This window comes from Watersipora subatra, chromosome 4 (genome assembly GCF_963576615.1).
Source record: "Watersipora subatra chromosome 4, tzWatSuba1.1, whole genome shotgun sequence".
In the NCBI taxonomy this organism is placed as follows: Eukaryota; Metazoa; Bryozoa; class Gymnolaemata; order Cheilostomatida; family Watersiporidae; genus Watersipora; species Watersipora subatra.
The window spans coordinates 37,831,382-37,858,709 of record NC_088711.1 but is presented as its reverse complement, the minus strand read 5'-3'; the positions used below and the strand labels follow the sequence as shown (position 1 = coordinate 37,858,709).

Genomic DNA, 27,328 nt, shown 5'->3' with positions numbered 1-27,328 from the left:
CTTTGTATGCCAGTCAAGTGAGCCAAAATATTCTACATTTTACATATCTCTATTGGCTGAGACAACAAACATGCATTATTAGAAAACTTAGAGTTTTTTTTAAAACAATTTATGAAGAGCTCTTAACACCAGCCATGTTCTATTTTTAGCATTGGGTTAATTTCCATTATACACGTTTATAAAATACATATAAAAAAGTTTGACTACGCTCAGGGGTTGTGTGTTTGGAAAAAATCATCATTGTTTGAGTTTGGGAAAAGGTTGTAGTTCTTGGTACAAAGAAGATTTGTAAAAGTATGTTCATTGTACATCACATAAAGAGAAGTAGATAACTTGATATATGTTAGATAAAACGCGCGGTGTTCATTTTATAAGATGTTAAAAAACTATCTTGCGAGAAACACAAATCTTACCTTCCAATAAGAATATTTTTCCTGGTATTTCCTCGCATGCAGAGGCTTTCTGTGAGTATTCTGAAGATAAACAAGAGAGTCTTCATCTTGACCTACCAGATGGCAGTGTTCTGTAACATGGGAGGGTAGGATAGTTGGTGCTGCACTGTAGTAGCAAAGTGACCACAGTGTTGTCTTACTAAAACTGTTTCATTACTATACTTGAAAGTGTTAGCTTCTTCAGTACTCACATTCCTACAAGTACTTCCGGTGCTCATCAAACTTCCTCGTTGTATCAATAAGTAAACTTTTCACTAAATGATTTTTAGAATTTTAAGCGTTCGCTTTAATTTTAAAAATGGGAAAAATATCAGGAGTTGTCTGCCCTTTTCCTAATTGAACGTAAAAGGAAGCAAATCTTAATTAGGTACTTTGTCAACAGCAGTAGGTTATGTAGATGAGACATTCATGATTGCTTTACTTCACTTTGCTTACAATGTGTTTGATTAAAAAGTAATAAATTACTCTCATATTTCCATAGAAATATTTCTAAATCTTTCTAGTTGTTCAATTTGGTTTCTACAGTTTTAATTTCAGATGAATATCTACATGTTTAAAATATCTTTTCCTGAATTACGCTCTGTTTTCGACCGTGGTCAGAAGAACCAAATCACCTCTCTCAGATGAACTCATGCCAATAAGCACCATGTAGAAGATGTCATAACCCCGTTCAAAGGTAGGTCTATCTGTCAATCTGTTGCGTGGTAGACAGTGGAGAGTGATGCGTGTGGAGGTTACGGCATGGCTAGATATCGAACACTCCACACACCAGCACTACAAGAGCCGGGATTATTTATTTTTCCATATGACTGTTCAACTAGACTAAATAATGGCATGAATATTACAGGTGAATCCCTAAAGGTGAACATATAAAACAACCTACATATCAAGAGTAATAAGGGAAGCATGTTGAAAGTGTGAAGAGTAGCACGCTAACAGCTATGAAAAGCAAATTGCAAAGGCTATAATTGTCATGGAACTAAAGATTTTCTAGGAGCAAGGTATGACAACTTCTTATGATGATCAATTTTACAAGCACCATAACTTCCCATTCTGTGCTTTTAATGTTAGCTAACTCCATGCCAGTTATAAAATGGGCATAACTGTTGTTTATACAGTCTCCTCATAGCCTTGTGTGAAGATGCGATGGTTCATTATCAAAGACTTGCAGGTGATGTCATAACACATTTATTTACCATGGCCTAGTGGACTAGAACGAATGACTTGCAAACAACAGGTTGGAGTTCGATTCCAAAAAAAGCGACTGGTGGTGACAGAAATGACAGCCAATCTAAAATTTCTCTCTGCAACTGGGCATGTCCCCGAGTCTCAGTCGTTGAGGTTTCCTTGTCACTGGACTCAGACATGACCCACCAAGATTAGAAAGACATTATTTGCGCAACAATGCTTTTAAAAAACATGCACCAGCCTCTACTCGCAGCTAAGCAAACATCATATCCGATCTCCAAAGGATTGCTCATACACAATAATCTACCATGTTGTTAATATTGAGAGGCCAACACAAACACTCGTTTAATAACTCTGTTGCAATCGCTAGCTCATTGTTTTCTTTAAAAGGTGAAACTCTTTTGTAATCTTTCCAAATTTGTCTACTCATCATGACCTAGCATAAACTAGATGTCACAGACAAATCTTGGAATCTCGAACATTATAACCCAGTATCGGTTACTCCGCTCTTCATCTCCCAAGTTACTACACAATGTACTCTTTACTATAACAAATGCTATGTACATACGCCCGTCCATTTGTCTGTCCGTCTGTACAAAGCCTCGGTTGGAGGTTGGTAATAAATATCGCATTTATCGAGATTTGATCTCATAAATTTCCACATGTTAGGCCAACACCTCAACAACTGCCCGTCGGATTTCCAGAATAATTGTATGTATACTAATTACACCTGATAGTCTCTCACGCCGCACCAGACTGCCAGGCTAGTAGTCTACATTTATTATAGGACTGTTAACACTATTTAATTGCCTAAAGCTATTTAATTTAACTTTGTTAATTAATGTTAACTAATGTGTTAACTAATGTTAACACTATTTAATTTCATTTTTTTTATTTTCAAAGACATTGGATTAGTTTACCATGTTTCTATCTCATATTTTAATGGCTACCGAATCTATGCAGGGCTTTTATTAACTAAAGTAATGATAAAAGTTATTTTTACAGTTTATTACTTTATCAATTTATTTTTTGTATATAATTTAGATTATATATATATAGTTTCTACATAGTTTTATATTATGCATTCGATTTAATATTATACGTAATTACTTATAGTACTTATTCTTACACTTTTTGAGTTTGAAACAAATTAATCAAAATAAATTGTACTCTTTTAAAAATATTTACAAAAGCATTACAATGGTTTCAACTTTAGTTCCGCTGTATAACAGTTCAGCGCGCTTCTGATAACATAATGTAGAGCTATTATTTCTAGAGATCCAGACAGATGAACTAGAAATGGAAGTAATGTTGCTGTCACTGGCATAAGGAAGATGCTGACCTTGTTTTATGTGTACTCTTAAAAAGCGCTTTACCTAAAAAACCTCATGTAACATTAAAACAAGTTTTCTAGCAGTATATCTGAAAGGTTTTTCCATGAAAACCAGAAAGCTGGTAGCATTCTAACAAGTCAAATTTCAAATGGATAGATGTAAAGTCTTTTTATGTATGACAGCTATGCAGAATAATAACTCTGAAGTTAGAGAAACAATAATAAAACAAGAATAGAATGCTGATAACTTTTAATTGCCACACAAACTACTGTTAAACTTTTATAAGTTGTGATTGTCTTCACAAGAATTTTTCAGCATATGGCATAAAATTCTAGCAAGTGTTTCTCGCTACATTCTAAACAAAAACGATATATGGTATGAGAAGTTTCTTCAAACATCATAGTTTGACAAGTGAAAATGACACAAACAGTAAAAATTAAAAAGAAAGAATATAATAATACATGCACTAAATTAGTTTAAATTTGACCTAGTTTAAGTTCGAGTAAGTTAGCGTGTGGAGTAAGTTACACTGTGTAAGTATGAGACCACCTCCATATATGAACTTGTGCATACCCAAAGCTGTTTTCACACAACTCAGAACTATTAAATAAAAATGCTAGTCCACCAAAATTTGATACACCATGAGACGGCATGAAGCAGAGGAGACACAGCACAGCGCATTATCATGCATAGACTACGGTCAATATATGAATGGTTTCATATATTACCCTGTGTTACCACCAAATTGTGATTTGAACTCAAATAATCTCTCAGTAAGTTTAAACAATTGCGCTACAGGCCTTTAAATCTTACCGATCGGCTTGCTTCCTGATTTGTTGGTGTCGCTGTCATATCAAAAGGTCTTATTGCCGTCACGGCAGCTGATATCAGTTTAAACGCATCAGTTGAAGATCCTCCTCCAACTACGTTATACAAATGTCTCAAGATCTCCATAGATATCTTAGTTTTACCACTTCCACTTTCTCCACTAAATAAAGAGAGACAACGACAATGAAACGCTCAATATCGAATGACGAGAGACAACTCCCACATATTTTTCATCGTTAAAAATGCAGATAGCTTATAATATAATCACCAGTCTCACAAATCTATACAGGGCAGAGAGCTCACAGCATGATGACACCAAATGCTGCACATTTCTAAGACGTTTCATGGAAAGACAACTTTAATTTTCAGTTATTAGTGCAAAATAAATTTAAGCAGTCAGTGTACATGTAACTGTTTGAAAGCCTGTTTGTACACTGTTTGAAAGCCCATCACAAAACCATTTGTGATGGGCAAAAAGGCTATACATTTACATACTTTTAAAGTATATATATATATATATATATATATATATATATATATACTTTTAAAGTATATATATATATACTTTTAAAGTATATATATATATACTTTTAAAGTATATATATATATACTTTTAAAGTATATATATATATACTTTTAAAGTATATATATACTTTTATGCATATACTTTTACTGGGCAGTTCATAATTATTTTAATAGAAAAAATGTTTTACGTATAGCGCTATAAAAAATAAAACGTTTTTGGCCATTGGTGTCATATATTCAAAGACAAGAAATGATGCAAGGAAAACTTAAAACTACTAGGCTTAGTCATATATCTTATCTTTTTCAACCTTTCAACAGGCGGAAGATTAATTGATGCGCATGTCTTAGTCTTTCTATGGTAATCAACTTAGAATGCATTAGATACACTCATTTTAAAGTCTTTTATAAATATGCATGTTCAATTCAAATACGCTTTGCTTCCTGTCGCCAGCCATTCAGGAAGGTGTACACGCATGACTCATAGAGTTATAGGGAATAGCGGCTAACTAGAAAGTGTGATTTTGGATGTGAACTTAGCCTCTAATTGTCAGAGCAGTAGAACAAAAGCTAAAATGAACACGCACCAAGTCAGCCTAAAGGCCTAAGAACACTGGTAGAGTATTACACAAATTTGGGTAATTGATGATGACTGAGAGGAGGATGGGCATGAAGTCATATGTGCTACCCCTGCTTGATGTTTGTGTCAACCAATTTGCAGTGATTGGCTGCCCAATTGTCAGCGAGTATGTTTAAAAATTACATTCAAAATGCGAAGAAAATATGAGTGACTCTTTAATAAAGAAGGCAAGATAATTACTAAAAGACTAAATAAAATTACACAATTTAGCGAATTTACAGTAAAAGCATTGGGATAAAATTTGGTATATATATGTGAATGATGAAAGCAAACATTCTGCTCAGAGCTTTCCCCTTCCCGGTCTGCTGCGCGGTATGATCATAAGGCTGGCGCTAGTGCTAGCACTTAGCAATGTTTCTTACTTAACCTTTCATTAGCTCTAAGGCTGATCCTTTAGGATCTCCCTTCATTAGTCACTTAATTACTGAGGAAATCTTTACTATAGTAAGAGCTGTAAGCATCTGTCTGTCTGTCCGGAGCCACAGTAGGAGGATGGAATAAAGATTGCATCATATGGGATTAAAACCCACAACATACAGCTTTTCCAGTCGGCACTCCACCAATTATTCGCTGAGTTTTTCAGAATATTGTGCACATACTTATGCTGTGTTTCATCGGAATAACTGACAATCTCTTACGGCACACTAGACTCCCAGGGTACTGGTATATATGTAACTTAAAGGCTTAGGAAACATCCCATCCTTCCACTTGAGAAAGTCGTCTGTCAGGGGCTGATGAGTGAGTAGAAAAGATATCTGGTAAAGGCTGGTTTTAGTTAAAAGGATATCTGGTGAAGGGTTGCTATATAGAAGCTATCTGCTACTGGTTATTTGCTGGCTAGCATGAGAAGACATGGCGATATGAAAGCTGGGAATGAATGACGGCAGGCTAGAGAGAATGACATATAGCAGACTAAGTAATAATAATTATGAACAGCAGCGCTGACTCACGGGTCACCAACCTAGATAAGCCTGAGATGAATGTCTATATAGCCAGTAGTACCAGCACTGTTACACACTCCAGCCATACCAGCATATGTAATATTTGTGGTTTATACACACGCGGAGACCCCATGATGACCAAGTTCCAAGGTATTTAGAACGTAAAAGAGAAATAAAAAAGCAGACGCAAATGAGGATCTAGCAGGAATAGAAAACAGTGGAGAACAAATGAGTATATAAACTGGCTTGCCTAAATGATGGAATATTCGGCCCGGCGTCAACAGAAGCTGAAAAACCACTAGTGATTCAAGATTTTTAAGCAAAACTAATTTCTGTAAAAACAATAAATGTCTTTAGACAGTGTCATGAACTTTGACAAGTATTTACCACATGACATCAAAGAGCTTGTATGACAAAATAATGAAAAAACCATTAGAATTTGTCTTTGATTTACTACTTCAAAAAAGTGATAGAATTGTGATGAGATGTGGCGCTACAATACCTGACTATAATTGACTGTGATTGCTTCTTCTCCATCACGTCTTCGATGACGTTGTTCGCCAGAAGTTGAAGGTTTTCACTCAAGTCTCTGCAGTTTAGGGCTTTATCAGGAAGTCTGTGAGTCTGTGGATTGAGGGCTATGAGCGTTGGACCAATAAATGTCTACAATACAACAAAAATTAGAAGTTGTGTTCTCTATCTTTGGAGTTATAAATGAATTTCTAATCCTTGAATTGCTCTTCTTTTATTCACTGCATTTCAATGTTGGGAATGGGCTTGGAGTTGCTTCCTCTCTGAATCATGAAAGCAGTAAAATTCGAATGCACTCGACGCCATTTTGCTTAACAATATATATTATTTGGGAATTATAATGAGATTGTCTCGTTAGGTAAGAATTAGAGTTGCCCCGATTTTGGTATCGGAATCGGTATCGGTGCCGATATGAGTGTCAAGTATCTGAATCGGTATCAGCCGATCTTTTCTTAAAAAATCTGAACCTTCCGATACTTTTTACAGATCAACCATTTAGCAGAAAACTGTATTTTAGCCTGCTATACTAATAAAAAATCATCAGCTGTAAGCTTCTTACTTTTACTTAATGAATTTCAGGCCTGCCGCACAATTTATTTCATGTATATAGCCTGATCAACACAGCGAAGGAAACTTTTTAGCCAGAACGTAAACAAAAAGTGTGGTATTTCCCAATTACAGCGATAGGTTTTATTGCAAGCAATCACGAACAAGATAACAAAAGTGGGAAACAAGAACGCAGTGTAATATTTCTATTTACTAGCATTACGAAAGTAATTTAAACAGTCGACGCATAAAGTTATCCATCACTCTCTTGATCCTGACGATACAATGGATCGTTTGTATTATACAAAAAACGGTAACCCCAGTGGCGTATCGGTATGTAGCCTGTCCTCCAACATCTGTTGCAAGGGAATTCCCCTTCAGTACGCTTGGCTACATTGATAATGATGGAAGAAAAGAGACGTCTTACTGAGATAATTGAATCACTAACGGTTTTTAAAAGAAACATTGATTTGCTCTAAACTTGTACAGGCACAGCAGTTCATCCAACAATAGAAGAGGGACTTCGTTATCACAGATAGAACTGTACCACTAACAGTAATTACCTTTATTTACAAATTACAAGAAACATGGACTGTTTTGTTACTACATGCACGGTATGACAGTATGTGAATATGTATATATTTTTTTCCATAAATGCAAACAAATAAATACAATAATATTCATGTTTTCTTTGCATTATGTTTGTATTTGCATAATAAAATGAGCTACTATCTATGCAACACAAAAGATCTGAATCGGTATCTGAATCGGATTATTTTTCAATTAGGATCGGTATATCGGATCGGTATCTGAATCGGCTGGTGAATTTAGAATCGGGGCATCTCTAGTAAGAATGTTTTACATACGAATGTTAAGAGAAAACATCTTAATTAAGTTCTCATGAAAAGTTGTAGTACGCTATTTTAGCAAAGTATTGTTAAAACAGTACTTAACCCTATCAATGTCAGAGAATAAAACAGCTTCTTTCTTTTTTGGCGTTTACAATTCAATCAAGATTATGTTATACAAACGAACAACAAATAAATTGCTGTTTTTCATTGCTGCCACATCCTTAGGTTTCATAAAGTCTGTAGAGCTCTTATTGGTCACTCTAATAGCACTAATAACAGGATAGAACCATATTCCATCCTCGTGAGAATCTATCGAGAAGACTCCAACACAAGAGTGTTTTTTACCTGTTTCCATAAGCTGCCTGAGCAAATAAACTCATCTCTAGCACATGATTATCTCCTCAACAAATGATAGAGTCACACCTCTATCACCATTATAAACAATCAAGAGTGAATAGCATCACCTGACACCACTTGTCAGCAGATAATCTGGCACTTATCAACAGCGTGAGATAGCAATAACCCTGGAGTGTAAGCTGGTATTATCACACTAAACAGTCTAAACAACCGTATAAAGTATTAGATCCTGGCCACCTTTCAAGCTAGCCTTAGTCCCACTTACTCAATTGTAAACAGATAGCCTACTTGTACTTAGATCAGAGAACAACTACCTGCCAGACAAGAAGGCTATCTTTGGAAGTACTAACTTGCAAAATACATGGGCGCAAAACTGGCAGAAAACTCATCGAAATACATACAGTTGTGTGTGAAATAAGCTGGACTCCTTTGTTGGAAAACTAAAAGTCTCAGTTAAAATTTAGTCAATAGCCATAAATTATATATTAAATTAATTCTCTTTTTTATTTGGTTATTTCAGGCCACATACATGTATATGATTTGAAACAAGCAAATAAAACTATTACAACTATTAAAATGAAATACTTACAAGTTAGCCTACATATAATCATTCAAAAACATAATTTTACAGTTTTTTGCTTTACATATTTGAAATCAGAATAAAATGAAGAATAATTTAATATATTATAATTTATAGTTATGGATTGATCTCACAATCAGTACCGATGTTGTGAATGAGAATTTTAGTTTTCCAACCAATGGGTGCAGTTTATTTCCTAGACCACCGTATGATTGAGATATAAATGTTTGATTTTGTTATATTTTCATGTCCCACAAGACTAGTGTGAACTGTGATGGCATATAGCTGTTTAATGTAAACAAGGCTATAAAAAAAACTGCAAGAATTTTAGCATTTTTATGGCTACTAACATTTGAATATAAAGGTTTCCTTTTTAACAACGGCTTGCTTTATTCTAGAAATGACGACATTTTGAATTCATTGTGCCTTGGGAGGCATAATATGTTTTATTTATAGCGCTGCCAAGCATTATTCTTTCGCTGTTTAACGCATTAGAATTGGAATCTGATGCACCAGCTGATGCATATCATTGTCAAGTTGACAGCTTGTCCCGTGTCACCAGCAGTCATTGTCTTGTCATTTCAGCAGTGATTCCTCAAGGGGTTAACGTGCCCCAAAAAAATGGTTTCTTCACTTTTGGGGTGTGGTGTTTTTCTATAACACACCAGAGTGAATGAATAAAGCAGGAGAACGGAGACGGAGGTCATTTATAAAAAACTTTCAAAAATATGGTTTCTAACTTAGAAAAAAACAATCTGAAATACATAACTCCTCACACAAAACAAGATTTTTTTCAAATAACCACAAAGCTCGATTCTAACAATCCTGGGTCAATGGAACGATATTTGAAAAAAAGCTACATCCCTGACCTCCTAATTAAACTAAAATTAATTTTTCGAGCAAGGTGAGCACAACTAATAAAGTTGAAGGCAAAACTGATACATGGAACGACTGAACTATAGGTCAGCGAACGCTGACATTAAGAATTAGTTGGGGTAGAAATGTAATAATAAATCAGTTGGTGTCCACACAGCTTCAGGTTTCACGAGCTAGAGGAGACATTACTTAGGAGCGCACAATTTCCACTTCCTCTTCATCTCGAGGGAAAATAAATTGCATTTATGGAAATAAATTGAAGCAGCCTCTGAAGCACTTGGCAGCGAGTGTCAACTGCTTACGTGATACGAGTGCAGATGGAATCGCTCCTCGAGAATCTTACACACTGACTCATCACTGATTGGTCCGATTACTTGACACAAATCATCTGCCATCTGAGCTCGGCCGTATTCTCTACCTAAATATCAACGATAGCAGCCATGTATAATAACTCGTGTTTCTATGACACAATATTTCAAACAAGGCAAGGATTCTAAAACATTTTTGCATCTACATATGAACCAGCAAATCACATTGGAGAGTGAATAGGAAAATGGGGCACATAGTTGTAAAGTTTTAATGGGTAAGCAACTCCTAATTCATCATGACACGTGAGCTACGAAAGAACCCAAATTAGGAGCACAAATACTAGTTGACACCTTTGATATCAAAAACTTTGAAGTGGAATTAGAAGTTTGAAATGAATTTTAAATTACTATTAATTATATGGTATTTATTGTTAATAATAAAAACAATGACCATTTCTAAAAATAAATTATAACTATTGAGAGGAAACTATGAATAGCATAGTAAGCCACTTTTTTCTGTTCGGTGATTGGGTGATGACAGAATTACAGTGTCATAAGCTGTATGGCCATACAAACAAGACAGTTGCACAACCTATTTACTAGATACGCTGTAAATGCTCTTTTGATAAATGTAGGGAGTTCAATGAGTAGGTCATGAATATATGATGAATAAATGCACATTGCTAGTTCACAAGCAAGTTTCAAAGGAGTTTCTTTTTCATTTTGAGCATTAAAATAATAGAGCGTAACTTATCATATGAAAACTTATGGAGCTCGTTAAATTTACATGAATTATTGTTTAAACAGCCTAATAATGGTTTGGTACAAACAGAAGATCTAATCATGGATTTCTGTATGGAGGTAGAGCTTGTATCATTGATACCCTAGCCTATACTGTAGAATAGGTAGACATTTAAAAAGCTCGGGTGGGGGGAAATAAAAAGCAAATCTTGAAAAAATATTCATCTGGCAATCGATTTAAATTAACCATAAAAGAATTTTGAGCCGATAGGAAAAGGTCACAGTTCAGGCTTTAACCTTTTGAATGCCAGCATCACATTTATACACAAAGGACATATATTAGTGTGTTCCAGGCTTGCTCATAAGTGTCAATCCATTGCAGAACATTTCAAAAACAGATAAATACTGACCTGCTAAAATTATTAAAAAAAGCTTGTTAAATTTATACGAGTGTCGTTCCGAGCTCTCAGAACTTCGTTGAATGATAAAAAATCATGAGAGATCAAAGTTATCATATTAAAGGTTTCATTTATTGTTCTGTTTACACTGAGTTCCATGAAACTTGAGTTCCATGAACTCAAGTTTCATAGGCTCTCCAGCATGTTTATATCTATTGAATGTCACTAAGCTACAAAGACCCAGGCTCAAAATGTCATCATTAGTATTACAAGACTGTTGATGGGAAAATATATGATGGATCTTACACTCAATCGACGCTCACAAATACAGCGGAAAATGCGACACCAGCCTCTACTCGCACACTACCTCTATTTGACCGGCTATAGGAAAAGGGTTGAAAATTATAGCTTCAAATAGAGGTTTTCTGGTATATTTAATGGCATCATATTGCCTAGCAGCCTGACAGCTCAGCACAACACATTCATGTTTTTAATATTACCAGATCAATTCATCAACAACTGTTTAGACATGAACTTACACATATTTATTGCAGATTTCACCCCAAAGTATCGGTATTGTTCTGCCATTTGCAATTGTTTTTGATGTATAAGAAGATATGACTGACAGGATGTTTCTAAATTAAAATCAACAAAATTTGATCCCAGGTAAAACGCTCAGATCAAGCGAAAGTGCGATTATGATATTTATAGTTGTAATTATTATTAATTTACAGAATAGAGACGTGTAACGCTGCAACTTTAACACCATAGCCGATATTAACTATCGCAATTATAGCAGCGATAGCAACTATAGCAACTATAGCAACTATAGCAGTAATAGCAACTATGAAAGAGTTTTAGAATGAATTGCTACCAAAATTTCTGCCATGTGTCTCAGACATGTGTCTGACATAGTCACTTACCAAACGTACCTAGAGATCAAATGTTTACATTTTAACAGGTAAATATTTATTTCTCTGCTGATTTATTGCTCATAGACTTATGAGAATGCTGTCATACATCATTTGATACATCAGTTTATTTGTCATGTATGCCCAACTAATGAATGTTTGGGATCAGAATAATACTTGCTAATGAAGAGGAAAATAGGATTTAGGAATGACAGTCTGAAGGTTAACATGACAAAAGCTGAAGCCACGCTCGATCGAATGTGAGAGGGACAGAGATATGGTAGACAGCCACTACTCCCTATCCGTGTTTGAACTAAGTTAACTCATTGCGTACTACGACAAGCCCCTAGTACAGGTCGGCACAGCATTTGCGTATGGCTAAGAACTACTTGGTGAGGCTTTAGTAAGCTTCATACAAGACATTTCTGATTAGTGAGTAGTTAATTAATCAGCCTATCATATTTGTACTTAAACAAAAGGAAACATGCAAATGCCTAAGTTGAACCAATAGAAAACAAGTTTACATCCCATGCTGAAATTAGTTTCACTTCGCAAAAAACTTTGTTTTTTTTTATCACAATATTTTCTACACAACAACCAGCCGTGTCAGACGCATTACCCGTGTCAAACGCATTACCCGTGTCAGACGCATTACCCGTGTCAGACGCATTACCCGTGTCAGACGCATTACCCGTCACAGAGATTTCACTAATTCTAGATCAATGAACTTCTGATGATTATCTATAGAGCAATATTGACAGTGATCATTTTACTTTTAGCAATAATAATAATATGTTGTAAGCTATAGCAATAGTGATAACTCATCTGACTTGGAACATGCTCACAGTCGTAAGTAAAGGGGCAGAAAAAATCTTCTAGCTCATTCTGCAACCCATTTGTAGCTTTGTTTATGGCATCAGCTGATGTAAAAACTTATGCTACTTAATTCGGTATCAAAATCTTTTTCATAGACTTCATAACTAGAAGACTTTCATAATCTTTTTCATCTTTTTGTCAAATATTAGGTTTTACTAAATATTTAACTATGTCTCAGTAAAAAAACAATTTGGTAGCGAGAGAGTTAAGTTGTAACATCTCAATAACTATAATAGAACTGAACAGTTAATCTAAACCCAATAAGTGTTTCCAAAAGTAGTGTAAACAACGATGATGCCTTTAGACATTCACTAGTGCTACAAGCTACGAAAGTTTGGCGTATTTTTCATCTTCGTAGCATATAAATGGTTTCAAACGTCGCATATTTATTTCTTCGAAGCGATTCAAACCTCCGTTTCAAGGGGGTATTTTTGAAAACATCGTATAAACAACGAAGTACTGTGTATAATGTAAACATCAATATTCGTATTATTACATAAATCTTTGCGATCGGAGATTGGATTTTCACCGTCTGCATTGGTGACGTCCTTACAACATCCCTACGCAGCTCTGTTTGTAACGCACGTGTTTTAAAAATATTATCTCCGAATTTGAAGGAAAAATTTCCCACACGCTTTGACATTGACATTTGACCTTATACGTGTTTTAATAGTGTCAGCCGCGATATAAAATATGCGCTCCGTTGTAGCTAAAAGCGCAACAGTCTAATATAGAAAACGCGGAGTTGTACGACAATTTCTTCGTAGCACGTAAACTCGTAAGCTATGAATAATTGCGAGTTGTGCGACCACTCCTGCGTATCATATAAATACTTCCTCCTCATTGCTGCGATTAAAACCACAACTTCGAAGCTCAAAAATTTGTAGCATGTAACACTAGTGATTGTTTCCTGATATTTCAGCTTTGAGAACAAAAGGTCATGTTGATTATAGTCTGAGGACTGCTGAAGGGTTTCACTGCGGGCTACATAGATGTCTTCTTAACAATGTTTTATATAAGCCTTGATTAGAATCTGTACAAGTTAAACATTGGTCAACAAAGTCTCTGAATTGAATGAGTTTTAATTTTTTCAGCCGTATTGTCATCATGACTGCTGCATTATCTATAATAACATAAAAATGTGTGAAGTCTGTCTGACACTAAAAACAAGACAATAAAATGTGGCAAACACGTCAATCAATCAATGATACCTTAGAAAATGCATTTCAAACATATCAGTTCTGGCATCGGCTGTCTTTACTGGTGCTCTCTTTTAGAAATCGTGTGACAACATTATTAAAATATTCTTAGCCATCTGCAAACATGATAGCAGTGCGATTTCTCCAGGTCTGGTTTTAGTGAGCTCTTTAAGCCGCCATCGTGACACCAATTGTATTGAACTTCTCAAGGATTGATAATGCGTAAATGTAAAGTTGTGATAAGCGTTTGGTAGGCCATGAAACCTCACAAAATCGATCTTTTTTAATCCAAACCATAACATAACATCTGTAGCGATCACACAAATGGTGTCAGTTTTGGTCGCAACTTCGGATGACTCAGCCACGCACGACCTCACATTGTCAGCAGTATTTACTGCTTTGCGATGTTACGACTACTTTGAGGCATAAGATCGACCTTTTATGACGACTTTTTCCATGAGCAATAATTTTGTTTAAATTGTGGCGATCTGATTGTATCGATCAAATTCATGTCGATCTTTGCTGATGCGATGGCGGCCCATGGTTATATTTCTACCGATCTTTCATTGGTCAACCTTTTGCTGATCCAATTTGTGTCATGGACAGTGGCTCTTTGAGATACTGCCTGGCATACCTACACTCTGAATATTGTCTTAGTTGTAATATAGGATATCTACTTACAGTGGAAATATCAGGTAGACAAACCAAATGATTCTTGCCAAGTCTCACCGATACAACGACTGGTAGATATAATTAGTAATCAACTAAAAATAATCGCTTCTAATCTCACTGATTACCGACTTGAGCTCTGCGACCCAGCCCAGCGCTACTCCACTCTCTTACAGCTAAAGAGACAAGTGTTAACCGCCTTTTGTTCTCTTGGTATAATTTGTGTCAAGCTTGTGAGGGGTCATAAAAGAGTTGAAAAGGTGAACAAAAGCTATGGAATTCACCTATTCATATATTCGGGTTAATTAACTCTAGTTAATTACATAATAGGCATCCTAGGTAAGGACAGCGTTTACATCAAGTTGGCTGAGTAAGTGGCAGTCGCTGTTTCCACGGCGCAGTTAATCCTTAATCAGCTAGTTCGGGTCGTAGGGCGAGATGGGAAAAACCGCGAGTCAATCGGGTTTTATTGCTCACAAATTGTTACCGAATATTTCATGTTTGATAAAGATGGAAATGGCATGATGCCAGAAAATGCAAGAAAATGCTACACAAGCTGTTCCATTTTAAATGCTTTCCATACTTTCGTTGTTCTTATCTCGGTGCGTAGACATCCTTATCTTTTCAACCAAGCGTCCACGTTTGTTAAAAAGATAAGCCTTACCGTACGAAACACTTAGGCCTACATCATACGGTAACTCAACGTGTGCACAACTCCAAACCCACCTCATTCATGTCATGAAAATTGGAAATAGTGAGTACGTGTGGCTGTCATCTCTCGTAACGACAACAAGTAAACTAATACTCACTTGATTTGTCAGCCGCCATTAGAGAAGCTTCCATACAATGCAAATGTGGAAATGTCTTTTCTTTATCTAAAACAAAACGTGTAAGAATATTCTAGAACAAGTTGTCCATGCGTGTATTCACGCTGTAAAGAAAGTATATTTGAGGGTTACCTTCTTCCGTACATATGCCCGCTGGACCGATTGGTAAATAGACAGTATAGGGGTAAGTTGAGAACATACTAATCACTCTAACATATTTGACTCAACATAGGCCAATCAGAAACAAGAATACGAGCCTGAAGTTGAATGACTTTCACAATCGAACTCCCATAATGCACCTCTATTTCGTCTTGATATTCTTGCGTTAAAGACTTAGGATCATTTTTTAACCCTTTCAATCCTAGTCTTATATATACAAGCAGGTCCCCTAATCCTAGACAGGTTTGGCAACTTTCTGTCGACTAAGAAAGGACTGAAAGTATCATAATGCCTTTTGTACTGAATATCATATTGCAGCTCCAAGCTTGTAGAACTCAATGAAAAAAACCACAATAAAATAGAGTAAAAAGTTTTATTTCACACCCTTTCAAAGGAGTAATGTTTTAGAAGTAATTGAAGAAACATAATGATTGCAGTACATCAAGTCTGATAGAGTCTGTATATTTGTTAGGAATAAAAAAACATATCGTTTTAGCGTAAAACTCTTGTTTCTGAGAATAAGAAGCTTTCAAGCGTTATCTATTTTTGATCCTTCATTACTAATTATTTCACTCAGTATGTCATTAGATACTAATATTCTGTTGGCAGCCATTTTTTTATTTCTCCTAGGGTTAAAAGTGCCCTCAGTATTTCAGCGATATCCTGAGAACTAAGTATCCAACCTACTTGAAACTTCAGAGTTATGCGGGGAAACATATTACGCACTTATTGATAAAAATATTGTAATCCTACATAAACCAGAAGAGCGAAAAACATAGTTTACTCGAATGAAGGATCAGGTGGGAAAACAACTCCTCGAATTATCTTAGTGCCAGGCTTGTAAGTGTTAAAGGTTGACTTGTAACAAAATTCACATTACAGTTATTTGGTATCAAAAGATTCACCATGTCTTACTCTGTTGTGTTGTAGGTGCAAAATATGTGGAAATGTGATTACAAGCTCTTAAAAGCGCAAAAACGAAAAGCCACCATAAATTGGAATCTCTTTATTTCTCTGACGTTGTCATTACAGTTTGGTTATCGTCTTGTAACATGATGTCCTCACGTGAATTGAAAGGCCAATAAAAAGTTCAATATAAAACTTATCGTAGCACTAGTTTATGACAAACACTTCGGGTTTTACCGAAGACCCTGTATCAAATATAGATGCTCGCTACTTTACAGTTTTGTTTCGGCATTATCTAATCATCAAGTCGTAATCTGATCACGTGACCCAATATTTCGCAAATAATTTTTGCAGCACTTTTCGATAATCACAGGTGACCAACAGGCTCGTCATGATTATCAGACAATGATATTTACTCCTTCGAGCTAAGGTTAAAAAGTTTAACGATTTTTTATGGTAAGTTATAAGATATCAGTGCTAAAAGTGACAGCATTACAATGATGATAAAACAGACACCTAAGAACAATAGACATAGTTTTATTGAATGCGTGAAGTATATTTGTGAAAATATTTCGATGAATAAGGTTGCATGAAAGTGTAAACAGAAACCATCCTGTAACAACTACGTCCCATTTGAGCCATTTTGGAATGCGAATTCCAACTACGGCTGTCTCGTGTGGCTGCGATTAACTGTTCATTTTTTGAGCTTTTAAAAGCTTGTAATCACATTCCCACATATTTTGCACCTACAACACAACAGAGTAAGACATGGTGAATCTTATGATACCAAATAACTGTAATGAGAATTTTGTTGCAAGTCAACCTTTAAGGAATCGAGTAGGAAAGGCTGCACAAATTTGATGAGGCAAGCAGTTATGCACTTTTATCTTTAAGTTGAAACATTTAATACCCTTACGGAACACAGAATTGAACTAAGATTATTTGCACTTAGTATGCTATAGTGGGGCATTCTCGTGTCGCCCTCCATATTCGTGTGTGGCCCTGATGATGCAATACTAACTAAAACTTACAGCTTAAGTAACCAGCACTGGTTAGTCTACTACATGATTACGTAATGTCATTTTATTGGGTAGAAAATGAGGCTTGTTATGAGCATTCGCAAGCAGCTTGTAAGCTACTTTTACAGGAAAAGCTCAATAGCAGAGGGCATGTAATTACTGATGACAGCGGCGACGAGGCTGTGAGACAAAGCCTGAATGGAGTGATTATAATGTAATTACATTTCCTAGACCAATGTCGAAGATATGTATTGGAATTCATAGACCGCAAGTATTTTGTCGAGTTGTGTTGAACCAAGTGCAAGCCACAGGCTGGGCTATGATAAGATATTCTTGGGCGTATTCAATGAAGAACAATGGTCCAGCTGTATTCTTGAATTTGTTAAACACACTGGCATTGCCTTTGTTTAGGGGAGGCTGGAGCAAACTACCCATTTGGAATCTGCTTTCATACAACTAAAGTGCCTAAATAAAAACTTACAAAATTTTTTATTTGATTTGATGAGAAAGCATCAGTATTTTTTTATCATTTGTAATGGTTTTTGATGTTTGAGATGATCTGACTGCCAGGATGTTTCAAGATGAAAATTGACAAAACTTGATCTCGGTGTCCAGTCGTCAATTTTTGACAAATTTTAAAGAATTTATATCCATATTCAGAGAACACCCCAACCCCATCCCTTGTAAGCTTACATACAGAGCGTGGCACCTGTTCTTCAGCATCCAGCCTGTCATAATAGTAACCACACAGTGTGGTACATGTCTCCCAGTGTCCAAACTGCCATGGTTTTAACAGCACAGAGGGTGACACCTGTCTGACAATGCCATCATTCTAATGCACAGAGGGTGGTACCTGTTCTTCAGCATCCTCACTGCCATAATTTTAACTGCACAGAGGGAAGCACCTGTTTGACAATGTCCTCACACTATGTGACACCTCTTTTTGTTTCCTAAATGCCATCATTCTAAGTTTCTAACTACGCAGTGTGACACCTGTCTCTCAGTGTCTTGACTGTCATTTTTGTAACCATGCGCTAGTTGCATCGCAGTCATAAAAACTTTGTGCGAAGGTTGACTTTTACTTAACCGAAGGTTGACTTTTACTTAACCGCTAGTGTTTGATATAAAAACAACTTACACTGGTAGTGTAAAACCGATTACCTCCTTGTAAAAGATCAGAAATACCAGACAGTAAAAGCATGTCCATTACCTTCTCATTTTTGATGATGTATTCGAGCTCAAAATGTCAAAATGATAGTTTATTGTGCCAAAAATCATCCTAGCATATGTGATTTCATTGCTCTATATCCTTAGTTAAAGATAAACTTACACAGAATCTTGTAGATTTCATCAGAAATTGTCAGCATTTTTCTATCATTTGCAATTGTTTTTCATGGTTGAAGCGATCTGATTGGCAGGATGTTTCTAGATTAAAATCGCTAAAAGTTGATCGCGATTAAAAACGCTCCGATCACGCGAAAGTGTGATTATGACGTCTATAATTGCAAAGAGACTGACAGAATAGAGACACATAATGCTGTAACTTGAAAGCAATAGCTGATATCAACGATAGCAACGATAATAACTAGTGATGTCATTTCACACGTATTTTTCCTCTGAGCATTTTAGTCGCGATCAAGTTCGATCGGTTTAAATCTTGAAACATTCTGGCAATCAGATCAGCCCAACAATAAAAAACAATCACAAATGATAGAAAAATACTGATACTTTCTGATAAAATCTACTAAAATTTTGTGTAAGTTCATCTCTAACAAGAAAATGAGGTCTAAGTTGATGCGACAAGCTGTGACTTGTAGTCGCGCTATAAATCTGGTTCACACTATATTGCCGCGTGTCTGTGTTCGTTACACAATACATCGGTGATCATCTGTGATAAAAATGTTCCCACTATCATCAACTCATTCGCGTTTACGTCAGCGAATACTCCGCTACACAGTGTTCTGATTATACGATGGGTCTTTCAAAAAATGAATTATTAGCCCGCAGCAACCGCCATGAAAAAAATACAGATCAAGCAATTCTCAATGGCTAATAACTACATCGAAGTAGTGCACATTGCACAGACAGTTGTTGATGCTCAGCAAATTATCGAAAAAGTTTGACAGCTGCAATGTTTCCCGATGTAAGACTGCTGCCTTGATGATGCCAGCGGTTTACAATGCACACAGTCGACGAATAACCACAGAGAGGACAACTCTGATATATAGCGATACAGTGTGAACAGCCTTTAGGAGATCTACTAAACATTTCAAAACCAACACGGTTAAACTAATAACAGGTTAAACTAATAACAACGAGGAAACGAAAAATATTTGTATGACCACAGTTGTGTTTTAGTTCTTGGGTTACATATAATACTTGTCAAGCTCTGATGAACACAGTTCATTTATAATGGCTTAATTTCTAGAAACAATCGTAAAAACAGGATTCACTGTTGTCACATTTAAACTCATTTCTCCCCCTTCCTCAAACCAAAAGTAGGTAAATATTTCACTATGTCCGTAATCAAAACAAGATTATGTTCTCTCTCTCTCTAGGCAGATTAGAATAACTTTATTAGTATTAACATACCCAGTTACAGGCAAGAGACCATAGTAAATCATACTATAGCAATTATATTCTCAGCTGTATAGTTGGAAACATAGATCTCTAAATTAGAATTTGTTATGTTTGAACAAGATTATCACAAACCGAACATGTTGATTTCGACTAGTTCAGAGTTTCTGATTTTCAATTACAACAAAACCTTCAAAAGAGGCCCTATATAACCTTGACCTGTTCATAGTATTACCTTGACCTTGCTTACAGTGGAATTGTTCAAATTTTATGAATTATATGAAAGCGGTGAGCTGAAAAAAACGACACTTTCTAGTTTCAGAATATACTGAGACACGAGTAGTATGGCAGCAGTAGGGGTATGCTTAATTTTGAATAGAAAATGATACAGAATCGTCTGTAATTAGTAGTGTCTAACATAATCAACCTTGCAGAGGAGCTTCCTCTTACTGATCATTATTGCTCCATTCATTTGTATCTCATTAGCCCATACTCTCCTTTCTACACATCACATACTCTCTTTTCTACACATCACATTCTACATTGAGAAATTTGCAGTTATTTCCATTGTCTTGGTTCGACAGCAGCTTTTGCAAAAAGCTGTAAGAGTTGTTGACCCTTGACTGTTGGCAGGGTTAGTTTGTGAGACAGAAGGATGTTGAACAATCAATTATACCGTCGAAAATATGAGTACATTCCATCAGTTTTAGCATCGGTTAAAATTAGCTATTATTTCCTATGCAAATTTAGCCTGCCAGTGACAATTTACATTTGCCACCAAGGAATATCTCTGAGACTGGTAAGACCAAGATGAAGGCTGTAAACAATGTAGGAAAGCAGAGAGAAATGATAGCTGAGTCAAGAGGTTCCATCAATCACTGAGGGGAGAGGAACAAGGATATGTCATTATGTTCATTTCATAGCCAATAAGCATAGCTTTCTGCCACTGTGGGTCCATAATTATTTTGGCATCTATAACGCAGTGTTTCTGAGCGATACACAAACTGCTGAATATTCGGAACTAACTGTTCCTTATAAAGAATAAAAGAACATAACAGATAAATGAAACCGCAGAAGGAAATGCAAGTGTCGAGCCACACTTAGTCAGTCTGGTGAAATCATAAAAACTGTCCTCAATGGCCAACGATGAACAATGGACTTGGCTCCTATAATAATGTCCTTGCAAGGATGTTCTCCGAAACTTAGTGCAGTAATAAATGTTCCATATTCCAGTTTTTCCTTTTATATGTTTATGAAAAGTCACATCAGACTTTTCCATTGTGCGGATAATGCTGATTTGGAATCGTGCACAAGTGGAGTTACGGTGCGATAAGTGTTTCAATGTACATTTGCACGGTTCGGATTAACGTATGCACGGTGCGCTTTAGCACAAAAAATAAGAAATTCTATGCCAGAGGTCATAGCTGTGCACTGATGTCTCGCTTAGCAACGCGCTTTAGAAATTGGAACGATGAAAAGGTTAAAAATGTTTTAATGGAACAGCTTACACGGCATTTTTTGCGCATCATTCGCAAGTGTCGTTTCCATCTTTCACAAACACAAACTTTTGATAAAAATTTGCGAGGAACAAAACTCTCTTGACTTGCGGGTTTTTGTCATGTTTTTGCCACGGAAGCTTGCAATCGTGCAGTCTTGTATTCAAAGCGGTTGATCCACTTCAAGCACTGAGTCATAAAAACCACCGTTACATTTCCCATGCCTTCAAAGAATGGTTAACAAACCTGTAAGCTTTTAAACTAAGAAATGTATGAAAAATTTAATATAAAACAAACAAGAAACAGCTGTTGCGGGTGGCCTTTTGTTAGGCAGCCTGCTCAGCATGCTACCAGTATCAATTGCCATAGCAATTAGTTTGGCAACCTTAGAATTCTAACAAATGTTTATAATAGATATATTTTATATATTCTGGCATCTTATTGGCTGACAAGGGAACACTCGATATGTAGATAAATTAGCCGAGTCATCACTGCCCATATGATATTTCTTCCTCAGTTTCTCGACTAGAGCAAGAGCCTAGAACAACATGAGTATTACATTTCATAGAATTACAACAAAATTTCTAATTAACTTCAACAGCCCCCTAGGCATTCGAGATAGACGTCCGGCCATTACTTAGGATTATAGAAATTGTTAGTGTGTGCTGTTAAAATTCAGGAAGCACCGTTAGCAGCTGCCTGCTCAGTACTTAGGCTATAAACCTTTGCTATAGTACAGCTAAATGTCTGGCTTAATTGCATCTGTGACCAGCCTTTTACGATGTAACTTTGTGTATTTGCTGTTAAGGAACTCTCTAAATTCTTTGTTACCACATAGCTATGCTTACATATGGTATGATTACAGGGCATAGCTGTCCAATGGCATGATTACGGTGCATAACTTTCATATGCTATCCTTCCATGTGGCGTGATCATGGTGAATAGCTGACACTTTCAGTCATAGACCTATTAACTATACTTACGTATAGTTAATAGGTCTATGCTTACGTATAGTTAATAGGTCTATGCTTTCAGTGATAAAACCAAGGCATGTTGTAATAAACCTTGTGTATGACTGGCAATACATCAAAGCAAATACACTGCGATTACTCACACAGTGATTGGCTGTGTGCTGATATTCGGCGCTCTAACCAGTTCCTAGCTGATCAAGTCATTACTTTTCTATCATTTTGTCTTTGATTAGCTGGCTGGTGTTTAGAAATATGGCTTTGGCTACCAAATATCACTAATATCTCAAAAGGTAGACATGTCTGAACATGTCTGCGGTAACTGGCAGTGTGTGCAGAGAGCACTTCGTCCAATCCATCTTCATAACTATTGAATAGCATTTGACCGACAGCCTTAGAGCAGTTGGTCGATGGTCTGCTAACAGTTGGCCCAACTGTCTGATAAAATTTGGCCCAACTGTCTGATAACATTTGGCCCAACTGTCTGATAACATGTGGCCCAACTGTCTGATAACATCTGGCAAAACTATCTGATAACACTTGGTCCAACTGTCTGGTAACAATTGGCCCAACTGTCTGATAACACTTGGCCCAACTGTCTGATAACACTTGGTCCAGCTGACTGATAACACATGGTTCAACCGTCTGATAGTACTTGGCCCAACCGTCTGATAACACTTGGTCCAACTGTCTGATTACAGTTGGTCCAACTATTTATTTAATAATACTTGACTTGACCTAATTATCTGGAAAACATCGAAATCTATACTACACTAAAATAATAATAAAATACTTTTTGACCTACATCGGTCGGTGTTTAGTTTTGAAATGCTTTATGTTAAACCTTGACCTCTGCTGCTAGCAGTGGCTACATATATTGGCTAATATGACGGATTAGCCTGATTATATGGCCTAATCTAAAGTTTTAGAGACAAGGCTACATTGACCTTCCATGTTCAATGAATGACCTTATAATCATAAGTAGACATGCTAATTTCATTCCATATTCATTTCATTGATTTCAACAGAGTCAAAGGCTGCCATCGATAACGGCTTTGGTCGAAGGGAGACAATCTTGAAGTTGAAGTCGGCAAATCATTAATTGCAGCAGGCGTCGCACAAACTTTTTAGCGAACAGCTCAGTTCGGTAACACATTTCAAGATGTGTGGCCGTAGCCATGACTGGAAAACGTTCAGCATACAAGATTCCTTTGCGTCTCAATCAGCTACAAGCACTGGCACACGGTTTAAAGATGTAGTTGCGTCAAAATTTAAGTTGATCTTAAAAGAAAGAATTTTTTTTTCTCTATCAGTTGATATGTTGTTTGTTGTGTTACGCAATCGCATTGCCAAGATATTTGAAGATTAAAACCGAAAAAATCTGATCGCCGTAAAAACGCTCAGGCCACAAAAACGTGCCCAGCCTCGCCAAAAATGACGTAACGCGTTTGGCAACCTGTCTCTATCTCTCGTATTCACATCGGCTATTTGCGATAAAAGTCTAGCCTTACGCGGCTCTATTGGCATATATCTTATTTTGTATTTGCTCATGTTGGCTAGAATAAAATTTTAAATCCTGCTACAGATGCATTATTATGAATGTTTAAAAGGCCTCAAATAAAGAAAATTGAAAATTTGTTCTACTCACTTTCTCCAAATGTTGTGTAAAAATTTGGGTACCGACTACCAATTCTACCGGTCTACAGTAATTAGGTCAAGCGAACTAAGTTGATTACGGTCTCTGTGTCAGCGCAGTTCTCAATTGCTACTCGAACGTGAAACTACTAGCTGATCAAGCTACTACCGATATACCGGTATTGCGAAAATACGAATAACTTTTGCTCATAAATTCCAACTTTCGTTGTGTTTGACAGAGACTAAAGTGAAAAGGCAAATCATTATTTAGTAAGTCAATAGTATTTTCATTTGTTTTGATTTGTTGCTCTATAAATTAAAACAACATTAGCCATACTATTTTAGTTCATAGTTGCAGAACGCTGTTGTAGTTAGTTCGACTGGTTTACTAGTCAATCTGTCATTTCAATTGACGAAAATACTTTAAGTATGAAATATTAATCGTGGTTATACTGTAGTTATTCAACTTCGTTCACTTTTACGTATCTTTAAACGTTGTCGTTTTAAGATAAGATAAACACACCTTCGTATTTATATGAATAACCTTTTCTCACAATTTCCAACTTTCGTTGTGTTTGACAAAAACTAAAATGAAAAGGCAAATCATTATTTAGTTAGTAAGTCAATTAGTATTTTCATTTGTTTTGATCTGTTGCTCTATAAATTAAAACAACATTAGCCATACTATTTTAGTTCATAATTGCAGAACGCTGTTGTAGTTCATTCGACTGGTTTACTAGTCGATCTGCCATTTCAATTGACGAAAATACTTTAAGTATGAAATATTAATCATGGTTATACAGCTGTAGTTATTCAACTTACTTCACTTTTTCGTATCTTTAAACTTTTTAGTTTTAAGATAAGGTAGACACACCACGTATTTGTACGAACATAAATCTCGGCCATATTATGGATATTAAGCATTTTCTTCAAAGTCACATTAGGTTACACACTTGAATATCGTGATATTTTTCTATTTGTTAAGAATAGTCTGCATAACCACTTCAATGTTTCGTTGTAGCAGTGAAATGTCTTCAAGTCGACATTGGGCTCTCTCCTGTGCCGCAGCTAATTGTGAAGAGACCAAACATCTATTTGCTTGGCCTCGGGGAAGGACATCAACAGATGTACAGCGAGCCAAATGGACAGCATTTGTGAAGAAACATGTAGCAAATTTTCGATATAAAACCATATCTAGAATTTGCTTCCGGCATTTTACTGAGGAATGCTTCAGCAACTACCACCAATACAGGTACCAACAAGGAGAAGATATCCGGCTCATGTTAAAGAAGCACTCGGATATAATTCCCACACGAAATCTGCACATTAAAGCTGATTCTGCTGCTACCCCAAGGAAGCAGAAGCCAATTACCCTTTTGCCTACAAGAGAGCGCAGAGCAGTGGTGCGAGGCTTACTTGCTGATGCGTAAGTGGTGTAAGATGTGATAATGCACAGTACTAGGAATCTTTGAATTTCACAAGTTATGTTATGAGCTTCCAATTTGAAAATATAAAACAACTCGTGTTTTACGGAAAAAAAATTCTTGTCTATATATTACAGTGTTCCTGCAGTGCCTAGGACAGCAACCTTTTTTTCTCATTCACGATCGAAAATACCAGTTCGTAATCCTCAGCCTGCCGAGTCCTTTGGACCTGGAAAGTCCTCTAAGGTTGACAAAGGGGTACAGCTACGGAAATGTCTTCACCGTCCTAAGTATCGGTCGATTTCAACCCAGACCGATGCTAAACAGTGAGTACAGTTAACTTGTTTCATATGGTTGGACGGGATTCTTTTTTACAATATATATTGATAGTCTATAAACATTTATTCACAGGCCTGATCTTCCAGCCTCACCTCCATCTAAAAGAAAAATGCCAGTAGTCGATGAAGCAAGCTCCATTCCTTCTACATCTAAGCAGTTACAACGTTATTCTCTAATTATGGAGAGTGATACTAGTGATGAGATGCAGGAACGAGAGGAAGATCTGGTAAGTTACAAATACTTTGATAAAATGTCATAGCAATTTTTCCTTTTCTCATGCTTCTTTTACGTTAAAGACTTAGATGAGTTTCCTAAAATGCCATAGCACTTTTCTTCATTTTCTATGCTTCTTTTAGGGTAAAGCCTTGGATGAAGAAGAATGGGTGCCAGATTCAGATAACAGTGAGACGGAAGACGAGGTTTCAGAAGAAAGCTTTGAGGGGTAAGAAATATAGTAACTGCTAGTTCGTATTTGATAATGCGTATTATTTCATCGATTATATGTACTCACTGTCTTTACAACAATATTTATTTTAGCCTGCTTGCAGTAAGTATGTGTGTGCTTCCTGAAGAAGCTAAACATAGGCTTGCCTTGTCATACGCTTGCTGCTTTCTCATGCCTGCCTAACAACGCTATTTTACATTCAAGTGTTTCACTTAATTGCCGCAAATCAAACTGTAGAACTCTGCTAGATATTTTGTAGTTGCTAGCTGCTGTTAAATTTTTTACTATTTATTAACTGTAAAAATGATTGATTTTTTAAATATTTCTAAATTTTAAATATTTACAATATTTCAATCTTACAATATAAATATTGTAAGGTTTCAATTTTTCTTCCTTATACACTAATGAAGGCTTAATCCAGTGCTTGATTTTATATTACTAAAGTATTGTCTGATCTTCACTAAAAATGTTTTGTTGGCGTTCACAGGGAGCGACCTTGGCAGAAACAGCCAAAATATATTGTGGAGCATAGCCAGCTTCAAAAACTCCTTGAAGTATGCCCTATGTGTGCGGGTCCCAGTGCTGTGGAATTGGTGGATAGACGTGGGGCGTATATTCGCTACATTACTCGTTGCTCCACCTGTAACCACACGAGAACTTGGTCAAACTCTGACAAGGTTTCCAGATTTCCAGTCATCAACATTCTTATTTGTGCCGCCATATGCTTCACAGCATCACTGCCAAAAAAAGTATTTGACTTTTTCTCTGCGATAAACATCGCAATG

General features: G+C 36.2%; 1 protein-coding gene and 1 long non-coding RNA gene across 4 annotated transcripts in view; one reads left to right on the top strand and one right to left on the bottom strand.

Annotated features, from left to right (window-relative positions):
* LOC137393435 (unconventional myosin heavy chain 6-like) overlaps positions 1 to 27,328 on the bottom strand; it is a 64,303-nt gene that overhangs the window by 26,656 nt on the left and 10,319 nt on the right. For both annotated transcript variants that reach the window (XM_068079987.1, XM_068079988.1), the window contains exons 2-7: positions 15,558 to 15,623; positions 9,949 to 10,064; positions 6,408 to 6,568; positions 3,788 to 3,962; positions 1,067 to 1,226; positions 414 to 523 (exon numbers count right to left, since the gene is read on the bottom strand). In XM_068079987.1, coding sequence (XP_067936088.1) covers positions 414 to 523; positions 1,067 to 1,226; positions 3,788 to 3,962; positions 6,408 to 6,568; positions 9,949 to 10,064; positions 15,558 to 15,623 — 788 coding nt within the window. The remainder of the gene's footprint in view (positions 1 to 413; positions 524 to 1,066; positions 1,227 to 3,787; positions 3,963 to 6,407; positions 6,569 to 9,948; positions 10,065 to 15,557; positions 15,624 to 27,328) is intronic.
* LOC137394892 (uncharacterized) lies at positions 25,656 to 26,722 on the top strand. 2 transcript variants are annotated; one of them, XR_010978401.1, is made up of 3 exons: positions 25,656 to 25,761; positions 26,171 to 26,324; positions 26,455 to 26,722. It is a non-coding gene; the product is annotated as an uncharacterized lncRNA (long non-coding RNA). The 2 variants fall into 2 exon arrangements; XR_010978400.1 differs by lacking the exon at positions 25,656 to 25,761 and adding an exon at positions 25,969 to 26,085.